We start from the raw sequence: 13,985 nt of genomic DNA, 5'->3' as shown, positions 1-13,985 counted from the left end.
TTGTTGTGATTTGTTGTTGTATAAATAAAACTGAATTAAATTGAATTAATACACAAGTATGAACTACAGGATGGGCCATTTATATGGATACACCGGAATAAAATGGGAATGGTTGGTGATATTAAAGTCCTGTTTGTGGCACATTAGTATATGTGAGGGGGCAAACTTCTCAAGATGGGTGGTCAGCCATCTTGGATCCAACTTTTGTTTTTTCAATAGGAAGAGGGCCATGTGACACATCAAACTTATTGGTAATGTCACAAGAAAAACAATGGTGTGCTTGGTTTCAACGTAACTTTATTCTTTCATGAGTTATTTACAAGTTTCTGACCACTTATAAAATGTGTTCAATGTGCTGCCCATTGTGTTGGATTGTAAATGCAACCCTCTTCTCCCACTCTTCACACACTGATAGCAACACCGCAGGAGAAATGCCAGCACAGGCATTAACTTTCCGTAGTTTCAGGTGCTGCACATCTCGTATCTTCACACCATAGAGGATTGCCTTCAGATGACCCCAAAGATAAAAGTCTAAGGGGGTCAGATCGGGAGACCTTGGGGGCCATTCAACTGGCCCACGACGACCAATCCACTTTCCAGGAAACTATTCATCTAGGAATGCTCGGACCTGGCACCCATAATGTGGTGGTGCACCATCTTGCTGGAAAAACTCAGGGAACGTGCTGGCTTCAGTACATAAAGAGGGAATCACATCATCATGTAGCAATTTCAAATATCCATTGGCCTTGAGGTTTCCATTGATGAAGAATGGACCCACTATCGTTGTACCCCATATACCACACCAAACCATCACTTTTGTTATTCCAACAGTCTTGGAGGGATCCATCCAATGTGGGTTAGTGTCAGACCAATAGCGGTGGTTTTGTTTGTTAACTTCACCATTCACATAAAAGTTTGCCTCATCACTGAACAAAATCTTCTGCGTGAACTGAGGGTCCTGTTCCAATTTTTGTTTTGCCCATTCTGCAAATTCTGTGCGCCGATCTGGGTCATCCTTGTTGAGATGCTGCAGTAGCTGGAGTTTGTAAGGGTGCCATTTGTGAGTAGCTAATATCCACCGAAGGGATGTTCGACTGATGCCACTCTCCAGTGACATGCGGCGAGTGCTAGTGTGGGCTCTTGCTGAATGAAGCTAAGACAGACACTGATGTTTCTTCATTAGTGACAGTTTTCTTGCGTCCACATTTTGGCAAATCCAACACTGAAGCAGTTTCACGAACCTTAGCAAGCAGTTTGCTAATTGTAGCATGGGAGATGGGTGGTCTCGTAGGATGTCTTGCATTAAAATCTGCTGCAATGCGTTCATCAGATATCAACACAATTTCGATCCGCTCCTCACGTGTTAACCTCTTCGACATGTCAATGGGTGTGAACAAAGAGAAACTTGTAAATAACTCATGAAAGAATAAAGTTACGTTGAAACCAAGCACACCATTGTTTTTCTTGTGACATTACCAATAAGTTTGATGTGTCACATGGACCTCTTCCTATTGAAAAAACAAAAGTTGGATCCAAGATGGCCGACTTCTAAATGGCCACCATGGTCACCATCCATGTGGAGGAGTTTGCCCCCTCACATTTACTAATGTGCCACAAACAGGACTTTAATATCACCAACCATTCCCATTTTATTCCGGTGTATCCATATAAATGGCCCACTCTGTATCGTAGGACACCTGTAATATTAAAAAAAAAAACATATAAAACAGGACTGGTTTACTTGCATTATATTTGGCTTAATACATCCAACTGTCATGCCAAATTATTTATAAATAGCTAAAAATGTAAAATGTAATATAAATTTTAACAATGTCTGGTTACATATAACTTGCAGCCCGAGGCTGTATTGACTTTGTGTTTTCCACTAATGGAAAACGACTGGAGACATCTCAGTGGGTTAAAAAAACAAAGAAAAAAACCCAAAACACATGTGTCTCATCATAGTATTGATGGTCCACAGCTCATTAAAAAACCAAAGCCCACTATTTCTATTCTCATTGATAAGGAAATCCCACATGGCCCAAGGTTCTAAGATAATTGAGCACTCTTGACATTCTAGTGGGAGTCCGCTGACCCCTGGCTCCTCAATTAGTCCCGTGGCCCTGAGATCACTACAGCTACATCCACCCCCCCCCCCCCCCCCCCCCCGTCCCCTTCACATTCACAGTGTTCCTTCCATTAGAAGGAAGGCAACAAGGCAACCACCCTCCTGAACATGGCAAGCTGAGCACATCAGCCCTGCTCTGGGTGATCTGACCTAGTTCACATGCTGATTTGATGAGTTGAGATCTGAGCTACATTTGGTTCCAGCCTTCAAACAATTCTGAGTTATTGAAAAAAAGCCGAAACTCCCAGCTGACGAGGCGCCGTGCGTCTTGTAGATTTCAATTATTAAACTTCGACAGCAGACATTTTCTTACTAATAGACAGAAGTGTGCATAAAATAATGGCAGAAGAAGCGCACTTAATTGTGTAAACCATCCACATCTACCTACACTGTGCACGGGCACGGAAGATACAGTGAGCTACAAATTATTGATGACTGCTCCACACGGAGTTCACCTCTCCATTGTTTGGTTTGTTCTGTACATCGTTGTTCTGTTTGCACTGCGTGATGTAGGTGAGATACTGTGACTGATCACTTCAAAGCTGCTGCATTTTTCATTCAGCACTGACAGGCTATGCAGAGATTTGGGAAGTTCAAGCCAAACACAAATGAGCGCACACCGCCATCTGGTGGCCAGTCTCAAATCCTAATCTGCTTCAGGTTTCGTCATTGAGTTTGTTATTACAGTTTTTTCTGAATGCTTAAACCCTAACTGTGATTCTTATAGCACAATTTCTAAAACCATTAATACTTATAGCAAAACCACTCACTGAGTTTGAAAAACTAAAAGCACAAACACTGCTTTGCACTCAGTTTGCCATTTTGTAATACACACTTTGCAAACCTGTAGCTACAATCCACTGCACAGCACTCTTTTTGCAGAACTGTAAACACAACTCACTGCTTTACACTCAATTTCCAAATGATCAACGCACTCCTAGCAAAACTATACACATTTACGGCCATTATTTACACTATTTTGCCAACTGTCTGGCACACTGTCACATGTGAAAACTTTTTTAGATAATTAGTTCACTTTGCAATCAGCCCAAGCACTATAATACAGGTAAGCTCTGTGTGTGGAGTACAATGGAGGGAGCAGGAAAGAGTGAGAAGTAGAGGAGGCTGAGGAAGAGGACGTGAAGAAGTAGGATGAAGAGGACGACAAGGACAAGGAGGAGCAAGAGGAGGACGAGGAGGGGGGAGAGGAAGATGAGGAGGGGGGATAGGAAGGGTAAGAAGAGTAAGAAATAGAATTGCTGATGACATCAGAGCTACAATAGTGGACCATGTAATCAACCGTGGAATGACCCTGAGGGAAGCTGGCCAACGGGTCCAGCCTAACTCGAGCCGCTACACTGTAGCAAGCATCATAAGGACATTTTGAGAATCGGTTAGTACAGTCACTTTGCACTAAGATTTGTAGCACTGCCATATGCCAATGAGAAACACAACAATACCATTGATGTAAAAATACTGAAATTGTTACTTTACAGAATTGCTAGCTAGACGACCAGATGCTGGGGCAGAGGAAGCATGTTCACTGCAGACCAAGAAGATAAGATAAGATAGAACTTTATTAATCCCTCGGGTGGGTTCCTCTGGGAAATTCGACTTCCAAAAAGCACAGCAACGACCGAAGTTACAGTTACAGAATTGTTATATATATATATATATATATATATACACACACACACACACACACACACACACACATATATAAATACAGAGACAAATATAAATAAAATATACAAAGGGGATAAATAGAATAAATAGGAATAAAAAATTAAAATACAAGTGAATTGCACATTTCAAGTATTGAGTCTATTGCACTGTTGACTATTTACAAAAAGTATTGCACAAGGTATTGTACAGTGAGGTGCAGAGGCACTACAGCTTAGTTGTTCCCCCCTCCTTTGTCCCCCTGTCTCCCCTCCCTCTCCCCTCCAGGGAGGAGTTAAACAGTTTGATGGCGTGTGGGACAAAGGAGTTTTTAAGTCTGTTAGTTCTTGTCTTTGGGAGAAGCAACCTGTCACTGAACAGACTCTTCTGATTGTTTATGGCCGTGTGCAGAGGATGCCCAGCATTGTTCATAATGTCCATCAGTTTCTTTAATATAGCCATATAGTCAATATGGCGATTGCAAATAATCCTATACTTGGAAATGAACACTTGTGTTTGTTTTGATGTGTGTAAATAAACACCAGTACTTGAAGTTTGGATCCCTCCATGTTTACAGACCTATGACAAAAGTATGAGCTCAAACTGACATAGCCTACCTTGTGCACAGAGAAAGCAAAAGCCAGATGTGTTTTTTTATTCATACCATCAGTGTGTAGTTGGTGCATTGTGTGCTTATTAATATGATGGCTTGTGTTAACTGTTGGATACGAAAATACCATTTTTACAAAGGTGTGGAGAGATAAGCAAGGGTTATTCACTTTTACAAGAAAACTACAATGTTTTGCTGATTGGGTGAAGAGTTTTCTTATTTGTGTGTAGAGTTTTGCAAAAATAGCCAATAGTTACAAAAAATGTGCTCAAACCATCAGAAAAAACTGTAAAAGGAAAATGGGTTCTTTATGTACTTCACTTTACGTGCATTTGTTAAAGTATATTTAGTAGAAGAACATTTACCTCTGGTGCATTGAAACACTTTTATTTTTCAATGAGAACAAACAAAGCAAACCGACCACCAGGTTCTTTCAATGGCCGAACTCAAATTTCAAGTTGAGACAACAATCAAGACCCAACCTTCCATACAATTAAACTGTGTCTAAATTTTGAAGCTGATATCAGCATGTCGTAAAGATGTGAGAAAGCGGGAATGTTGTAGAGAGCCGTTTTATATATGGTCGTCCACAACACTCCCAGTTTCTCATGTGATCCCTTGGGAATAAGGATTGTTATAAGCAAATCTATGCAGTAGCAGGAACGGTTTGTTACTGTGTTTAAAACATAGACAAACATCAATAATCTCTGTCAAATTGAGTATATTCTCTGTATTATTGGAGGGTCCTGACCATACAACATAAAGCAACAGTTGTGGATTGGCGCCATATAAATGTTAAAAGGAGTCCAGGGATTTAGAAGTAAATGGGAAAATGATTCCCACTGCTCCCTTCACCTATGACCTCAGTAAACACATTCTTGATGACTTTATTGATGTATTTTCCATTTTTCCTGGTTTCAAGTCATATTGATTCCAACATTGTGTTCAGTTTGACTACAGTCACCGATTAGAGCCAAAAAGGATGGAAAAGGAGAGTTGTTTTTATTGTTGGCCTACCTAGCTATTGTTTCGCAGATTTCCACGCCTCACTTGTCACATCTGGTTTCACAACACCAAGATGGCAATGGCCAAAACACCCAGCTCAAGGCTTCAAGATTGGACTTCAAAAAGCAATGGGGTCCATGTACTTCATTTTATACAGTCTATGGTTTCACCCTGAAAGAAGTGGGTGATGACAAATTGATGTTGTTGAGTTTGTCTTTTGTCTTTCTTCTCTTTCCCCCTGACTCACAGGAAGGAAAGGAAAATGATGCAGGCCAATTTTATGATTATTGCCAATTATTTTGAAGACAGCTTGGTTTATGGTCATGGACCTCTGTAATACACATTTAATGTATTACAAAAAGTATTAAACAGAACCTTGCAACAACCTTGCAATAAGATAAAAGAGATTATTTAAAGAGATCAATAAAATGTTGGTGTAACTGGTGTGTTTATGTTAAAGGGTGGATCATACTGTGGAAAGTGAGAGCTGAGCACAGACACTACCGTTCCTATTCAGGTATTTCTTCCGTGAATATCAGAGGAGAGCCATCATCTCCTAGGAAATTTTAGGCATCACCTCATTTCCTGCCTTCACGTAGATTTTTATGTAACTATTTGTAGCTTTCTGTTTCAATTATTTATGCATAGAAAAGTACACAAATCAATGCAGTGAGGTTCCCATGCATTTGGCATTTTCCGTTTTTGGCTTTTCAAATAATTATTCTCAACTGAAACCATTTAATATCGTTCCCTGTGTATCAACACTCTTACATGTTTACTCATCTGCCTTCAGTATATTTTTTTCCTGTTTGTTCTGGTGACCTCATTTTGGCAGGCTAGGGGGATTGGGGGGAGTCCGTGGATTTTAAATATCGGGGGTTCATTTCAATCCCTTCTCGAATCTACAGTAAAGCTGTTTTTCCTTGGGCAAAACCTTGAAGTAAAAGGATTCTCGACACAGGGGAAGAAGAAAAGCTCATTCTTATTTTATCAGCTCACGGACTGGTTGTTGCTGGAGATTACAGTGACCAGTGACCACCCTCACATTGTAGAACTGACACGGGTACGTGCAGAAACTTGCCTTCATTGCTTCTTGCAGCTTGAACCCAAATACCAAGTGCAACTGAAAACGAAAAGAAATCTTTGCCATAGAAAGCCCCGAAGGCAAACGGCCTACGGAGCGCACTAGGGCGCTCTTCGGTTTGTAATACCGGCGCCTCCCTGTAGGGCGGTTCAGCCTCTGTGATTGGTTGACAGGACCTCAACGAGTGCTCCCTGGAGCCACAGAGGAACCGGTGAGCACGGAACAGGGGGGTAAAATGGCGCTGTCTCAAGGAACAAAGAAGAAAGTTTGCTATTACTATGACGGTAAATATCGAACGTATGCATCTTGGTTTGCCTTGATATCGAAGTGGCATTGGAAGAGTAGGAAATATTACATGTATTTCATAAAGAATCGAAAAAGGTTGTTATACCATCAGGCTAGCTAGCCGGTGTGGTGAGCTAATGTTAGCTTGACTAACTAGCCTGCTTTAGCCACACGGAAAGCCTAGTTGGCTGTTAGCTTAAGCCTGCACACTGGGGGATCTTCATCGAACTTTCAAGTGCTTTAGTAAAGAGACCAGTTTCGTGAAATTGTTAAAGCATTTTAGTGGGTTTTAGATGCGTGTGGCTAATAAGGTCTTCCCTGCAGCGTGAAGGAGTCGTGAAGCGATCCGACGCTAATCACATCAGTGTTACTCGGGAATTGCTAACAACTTCCGAGAAGTGTGAACGATGTACCGGCTTCCTCTAGATTGGCGCTATCTAGCCCAGTGGTTTCATAGAAGTTAGAATGCGTTTGACTCCATTTAAAAAAAAAAAATAATAATGTGCAGAATCGCATACATAAGAAACTTCTATAACACTGAACTTATACATTCCCAGCCGAATGATTTGGCTACATTAACGGGTGTATTGAGCGTGGTCCTTCTCTCAAGCCTTCTTGTGTGCTTTTTAAAATGTTTGTCTGGCAAAATAATTCCGATAAAAACTCCCACAAGTCAGCCCAAGACGCCCACGATGTATTCTGCAGTAGTCGTTTCGTGAATGTGTTACAAGTTTTAATTAAAAAAAAAAAGAGGTTTAGAGTTGGCCAAGTTCACAAAAAAGTCATCCTTACACGAAGCCTCGTAGGCTTTTTAACTTAAAGGTGTATTTGAAATGCAGATGAGCAGGTTTTGGGTTGAGCTGAGCTTGAATTTGGCATTTTTAGAAGAACTAAAATGCCTAAGGCAATGTGGCTTTTCTTTCTTTCTTTCTTTCTTTTTTTTTTGCAATATCTAAAATAAACTTGTCTGGATGATGTTTTTGCCCACAGGTGATGTGGGGAATTACTACTATGGCCAGGGCCATCCCATGAAACCACACAGGATCCGTATGACGCACAACCTCCTCCTCAACTATGGACTGTACAGAAAAATGGAGATCTATGTGAGTCATACCACCAGACACATCAGACAGAGACACACACACAGGGTTTCTGCCAGGACTGATAGTACTCAGAGGCAAACTGTTAATGCAACTGTACCTTGCAACAGTTTTTAAATGGTAAATGGCCTGTATTTGTATAGCGCTTTTTTACACACATAAAAATGGGTAGTTATTTGCTGTTTACTGCAGAACTGCGATGAAGTTTTATAAAAAAAATTTTAAAATAATGGTCATCGGTTGCTGTTTTAACTGTGTTAAGCTTTGAACGATGTCCATGTTGAGTAACATTTATAGAGCTTCATGCAGCTGTAATTGTGGTTTATGAGTCTGTGACTTGTTCCTGTGCAGCCACAGTGAGGGTTTGGTCTCCAGCAGTAAGTTAAACTCATTCCAAATTGGCATTGGACTTATCCAGGGATCCCCTTTGTTACTGAGTCCCTTTCTAACTTTTATGGACAGAATTTGTAGGCAGCAGGTTAAAAGCTCTAGGTTTGGTGAGCTCAGCTTCACATCTTTGCTTTTTGCCAATGATGTGGTCCAGAGGGAAACACCTATCAGGTGAGACGAACCTTCTTGTTTGCAGTATTCCCAGAGTATTTGGTGTCCCTGTGTATCACCACCCAAAATATCATGACGCTGTGCTGAATCTTTTTTTTTCTGCCCCCTACCTCTACTGGTTTTAATTGAGTGATAGTGTCTGGCTCAAACTGGGGGAACTGGGCTGTCAAATGGGTTTTAGCTGGAAGTTCAGACTCATCAGGTTCTTGTTTGTGAGCGTGAAGTCGTAAGGTTGTTTGTTTTTGTTCCTAATCTGATTTAAGGCCACAAACTTGGAGTAGTGACCAGAATCCTTTAATAATCCCTAAGGAAATTATGTAAAGAATATGGTCTTTGATACATTCAGTAGAGCTCAGAGCAGAGCTGCTACTCCTCAGCATCAAAACGAGCCAGTTGAGGTGGTACAGGTGTCTTACTGGGATGCCTCTTGGGTGCAACTTAGATGACATATTTGAGGTATGGTGAACCCAGAGGGGACTCGGAACATGCTGGAAAGATCGTGGCTCTCTGTTGCCGAATCCCTCAATATCCCTTCTAGACTGGTCATGTGACTTTGACGTCAATAAGTGATAGACGATTGATAGATAAATGGATAGTTTGACTATGGAAGGTTTCCATATTTGTTTTATCTCAGAAAATTAAATAAAAATGATTTTTGAAATATATCTCAAGCTGCGTTACATAGGACTGTCAGTTATATAAGACAGGTAAATAGGGCTTGAATGATGGGTTAGCCCTGTCTGTATTCACACACTTGTACCAAACTGCACGAAATGTTAGTTACAACTAACAATTATTGACAATGTGTGTTATTTCAGAGACCACACAAAGCCAGTGGTGAAGAGATGACAAAGTACCACAGTGATGATTACATTAAGTTCCTGAGGTCCATCCGACCGGACAACATGTCTGAGTACAGCAAACAAATGCAGAGATGTGAGTGCGCTGTTTTCTTCTCATTAATCCTCGGCTTTTCCTTCTGTTCAGGCGTGTAAAAACTGGTTTTCTCTTTCTTACAGTCAATGTTGGAGAGGACTGTCCAGTCTTTGATGGTCTCTTCGAGTTTTGTCAGCTCTCAACAGGTGGCTCTGTGGGTATGTTTTCCAAACACACTTCACATAATCTCAGTCCTTTTGTTTACAAAGAGCAGCTAATCAGAAGAAATTTAAAAAGGAAGGTGGATGCTAAAATGACTTGTTTCAGACAGGGTGAACTGAGAGGCCCAGAATAACATACATGAGGAATATTTTGACTGTTCAAATGCAAACTTACAAGAATCAAAATACAGTTAAAACTCCCCTTAAAAGCTCCATCAGATTGTTTAATGTTGATTATTCTTTTTCATTCCTGTAGCTGGAGCAGTGAAGCTGAACAAGCAGCAGACAGACATCGCCATCAACTGGGCCGGTGGGCTCCATCACGCCAAGAAGTCAGAGGCCTCTGGTTTCTGCTATGTCAATGACATCGTGCTGGCGATCCTGGAGCTGCTTAAGTAAGCAGCACAGCTGTGCTCTGTTTTTACATGACTGTATATCCTTGTCCTCTGTCAAAGTCAAAGTCAACTTTATTGTCAATTCTGCCACATGTACAGGACATACAGAGAATAGAAACTACGTTACTCTCAATCCCTAGATAAAAAAGCAAATGAACATTTAAATATAAGAGTGATTAAAAAAATGCAGGTAAAATAATTAAAAAGTAAAAATTTAAATAAATAAATACAATACAATTTTACATATAACAAGAAAGCTATACAATATACAATATAATGGGTAAATGACATTGGGTGTAAACCAGGCAGAGTAGTGCAAATAGTGCAAATGGAGATTTAGTAATGTACGGTAAGAGATAGTGTAACAACAAAGTCTTATGAGGTAATGGCAGTCCAATGCTCCACAAAGTGACTGGTAACTGGTGCAGGCCAGTGAGTGAGTCAGAGTGTGTGTGTGTGACAGAGTTCAGTGAGACCGTGGAGGAGAGAGGGGAGAGGGGGCAGAATCGGGAGGGAGTTAAGCTTCCTGACAGCCTGATGGATGAAGCTGTCCTTCAGTCTGCAGAGCGCATTTATGAAAGCATTCAGAAATGCTCTGTTAGGCTCCCTGTCTTTGTCCTGTGTCTTTCTGAGTGGTTGATTTTCATCAGCATTTATTTGCTTTTAAGTAGAAACACACACTGGGTGCACTTTTGGAGTGTTTTTTGTTTTGTTTATGTTATTATACAGTAGTAGAACTGTATAAGTTTATTAACTGAGTTCTATGCCATGTTTCAGATACCATCAGAGGGTGTTATACATTGACATTGACATCCACCACGGTGATGGAGTAGAGGAGGCCTTCTACACCACAGACAGGGTCATGACCGTGTCTTTCCACAAGTATGGGGAATACTTTCCTGGCACTGGAGACCTGAGGGTTAGTTTTCTTACTCTTACGTCTGACACGTGACCAGTGCAACTTGAACATGTGTGACCATGAATTCAACAATATTCCCAATGTGTGCAGGACATTGGAGCAGGAAAGGGCAAGTACTATGCAGTGAACTACCCCCTCAGAGATGGTATTGATGATGAGTCCTATGAAGCCATCTTCAAGCCTGTAAGTTTTCTTTGATAATGTTTCTGTAGCCAGCAGAGAGCATGTTCACTGTTCATGTTCTGACTTTATTATTACTGTGTATGTGTTAGGTCATGGCTAAAGTCATGGAGATGTACCAGCCCAGTGCTGTGGTGCTGCAGTGTGGAGCTGATTCTCTGTCTGGAGACAGACTGGGCTGCTTTAACCTCACCATCAAAGGTATAACCACACAGTCCAAAAGATAATGCTCAGATCTGCCTTTGTACCATCAGGAATTTCACGCCAATATGTGCTGACTCCTACAGGTCACGCCAAGTGTGTCGAGTACATCAAAACTTTCAACCTTCCTCTGCTGATGCTGGGCGGCGGAGGCTACACCATCCGCAATGTGGCCCGTTGCTGGACCTACGAAACCGCTGTCGCCTTGGACTGCTCCATCCCCAATGAGCTGCCGTACAATGATTACTTTGAGTATTTTGGGCCTGATTTTAAGCTGCACATCAGCCCCTCCAACATGACCAACCAGAACACCAACGAGTACCTGGAGAAGATCAAACAGCGCCTGTTTGAGAACCTGCGTATGCTGCCTCACGCCCCCGGTGTCCAGATGCAAGCGATCCCAGAGGATGCCCCTCACCCAGACAGCGGAGACGAGGAGGAGGAAGACCCAGACAAACGCATCTCTAGTAAGAGACTTCAGGAGGAATTATTTTTTTTAGGATTAAAGAAACAGTGGCATGAGGATTTGTACTGATGCCTTTTTGTGTGTGTTCTGTTTTTCAGTCCGAGCCCACGACAAGAGGATAGCCTGCGAGGAGGAGTTTTCTGATTCTGAAGATGAGGCGGAGGGGCAAGGCGGGGGACGCCGGAACGCAGCTAACCACAAGAAGGCTAAACGAGTGAAGAAGGAGGATGAGAAGGGAGGAGAGGAAAAGAAAGGTGAGGCTAGTGAGACAAACCTATCGTAGAACATGATTAAAGATAACAGGAACAGTATTTACCCATGTGTCTTTGCTTCCTAGAAGTCAAAGAGGAAGAGAAGGAGGAGGAGAAAATGGACACATCAGGGTAAGAAACATTCAGACTGGGACAGAGTGGTTCACTTTTACTTGTCTCGGTTGTTCACTGGATATGGAGTAGAGAATTTTGACACCAGGTTCCCAGCTTGAAGCAATTTCAGATTCATGACATTGTGGTTTGTAACTGGTTGGTGTAGTGGTTTCTTGCATTTATCATTTAGGGTTTTCAGTTAAGGCCGTGTGTGTAGTAAGGCAATGCTGTCTACCTCTCTGCATACTGTGTGGCTCACACACAACAACAAAGCAGCTAATGAGACAACAAGAGGCATATAGTGGAGTTGCATTGCATGATTTGACCTACTTTTTAGTTGTTCTTTAGACTTGTAGTTGAAGTCGTTCAGTCGGTTTTTAAGTGTTTAAAAAAATGGCTTCATGCATACAGACAGGTGTATTAAGCTCCAATCAGAGGAGCTGCGTACCACACACATTCATTTATAGAAAGAGGTGTGAGGCATGAACAAGCAAATGATCACCGTCCATCACCTCCCTAATCTGTTCTGCAGCTGGTAATGTTGCTGTATGAAAGTACTAATGATTATTCAGTGCTGTTGGTAACTTGCTATGGTTAGTAAAAGCACGAGGTTATTGGTGTGTCCTGGCACACTGCTGGCTAATCAGTTAATTAGTGATATGACCAAAGCTTCATCTGATTGGACAGTTGTTTTGATAAAGAGATACAGGAGTACAGTGTGGGTGTAATATGGTGCTTCACTACATGACGTTCATAGTTAGTGTTTGAGAAAAGGGCTGGTAACAGCAGATAAGTTACTGAAACTGCTAAAAGAAAGGGAACCCTCTTTGTCTTTGTGTTAGCTGTTTAGATGATGTTTTCTGAGTAAACTCAGTGTAGTAACTGTAGCAACTTCTAACCTGTTTCAGACCAAAAGAAGAGGTGAAGACGACCTGAAGACCGGCACACAGAGGAATGGATGGTTTTATTGTTATCCTCAAGCCCCTCTTGATTCCTGTATTCTCCCGCTCCAGTGATAGGGCCTTTTTCTATTCCTGTTTTTATTATGTGCTCTTAGAGGCAAGCCTGATTTACACTGTCACCTGTTTACAAGCCCAGTAATGCGCCGGTATAAACCGCACCCGCCTGGTGCTCCATGTAGAATAAAATCAATCCCTGTGAGCTGGTGTGTAAACCAGGTTTGCTCTAATAATATTTGAAAGCCACCCAGAGTGTTACTGTTCCTATCCTGGTATTTCACTCGGAAGTCCCTGCAGAGATGTAGATGATTTCCAAGTGCTCACATGCAAAAAGGCTTCGTTAGTTTTCAGACATCTATTTATGATACTGTGATACTGAATAACCAGCATGAGGCACTGTTTGCCTCTGTGTTGCTTCACTAGTGAATGCATGTTTAGATTGGTCTCGCCATTAGCATGTACGTATTACTGCCTTTGCCCAAACAGTCCCCGATCTCTGCTCAGTAACTTATTTAAAATCACGAGTACAGTCCCCTCAGCCCATTTTCCTATGAATATCTGCTCTGTTTTTTTATTTTCTTCCTCCATTGTGTGTTTATGTAAGTATGAGTGTGAACCTCTTCTGGGGTTACTGTTGGGGTATGAGTGACTTATTTTAGATATTTTGTACCATTATACATGAAGGTGGAGTGAGCCTCTACACGTGCTTGTTTGGAGTTCTATCCTTGTGAAATGTGCATTATCAGAACTTTGTTATAAAAAAATAAATAAAAGATAAAACAGAATCTTATATTGTCCTGACTTGTTATTCGTACTGACACTGTAAATTAAAGATGCAAAGGCAAGCCAGAATTTACAGTACAGTGCCACCTAACTTGTCATCAAGAGCAGCGGTCTCCAACCTTTTTTGCGCCACGGACCGGTTTATGCCCGACAATATTTTCACGGACCGGCCTTTAAGGTGTCGC

At 41.5% G+C, this 13,985-nt stretch overlaps 1 protein-coding gene across 1 annotated transcript; it reads left to right on the top strand.

Moving 5' to 3' along the window:
- Positions 1 to 6,703: 6,703 nt before the first annotated feature.
- On the top strand, positions 6,704 to 13,776 carry hdac1 (histone deacetylase 1). Its single transcript, XM_085346859.1, has 12 exons — positions 6,704 to 6,773; positions 7,765 to 7,877; positions 9,254 to 9,371; positions 9,455 to 9,529; positions 9,789 to 9,927; positions 10,705 to 10,846; positions 10,937 to 11,029; positions 11,119 to 11,227; positions 11,314 to 11,694; positions 11,792 to 11,947; positions 12,031 to 12,076; positions 12,967 to 13,776. The coding sequence occupies exons 1-12, from the start codon at positions 6,725 to 6,727 to the stop codon at positions 12,992 to 12,994; spliced, it is 1,449 nt and encodes a 482-aa protein (XP_085202985.1). The 5' UTR covers positions 6,704 to 6,724; the 3' UTR covers positions 12,995 to 13,776.
- Positions 13,777 to 13,985: the final 209 nt, after the last annotated feature.

Source organism: Diplotaxodon limnothrissa, linkage group LG22 (genome assembly GCF_057381915.1).
Source record: "Diplotaxodon limnothrissa isolate DT_005_m linkage group LG22, D_limnothrissa_male_GT1.1, whole genome shotgun sequence".
Classification (NCBI taxonomy): Eukaryota; Metazoa; Chordata; class Actinopteri; order Cichliformes; family Cichlidae; genus Diplotaxodon; species Diplotaxodon limnothrissa.
The sequence above is the reverse complement of the archived record's forward strand: the minus strand, read 5'-3'. Positions and strand labels throughout refer to the sequence as shown.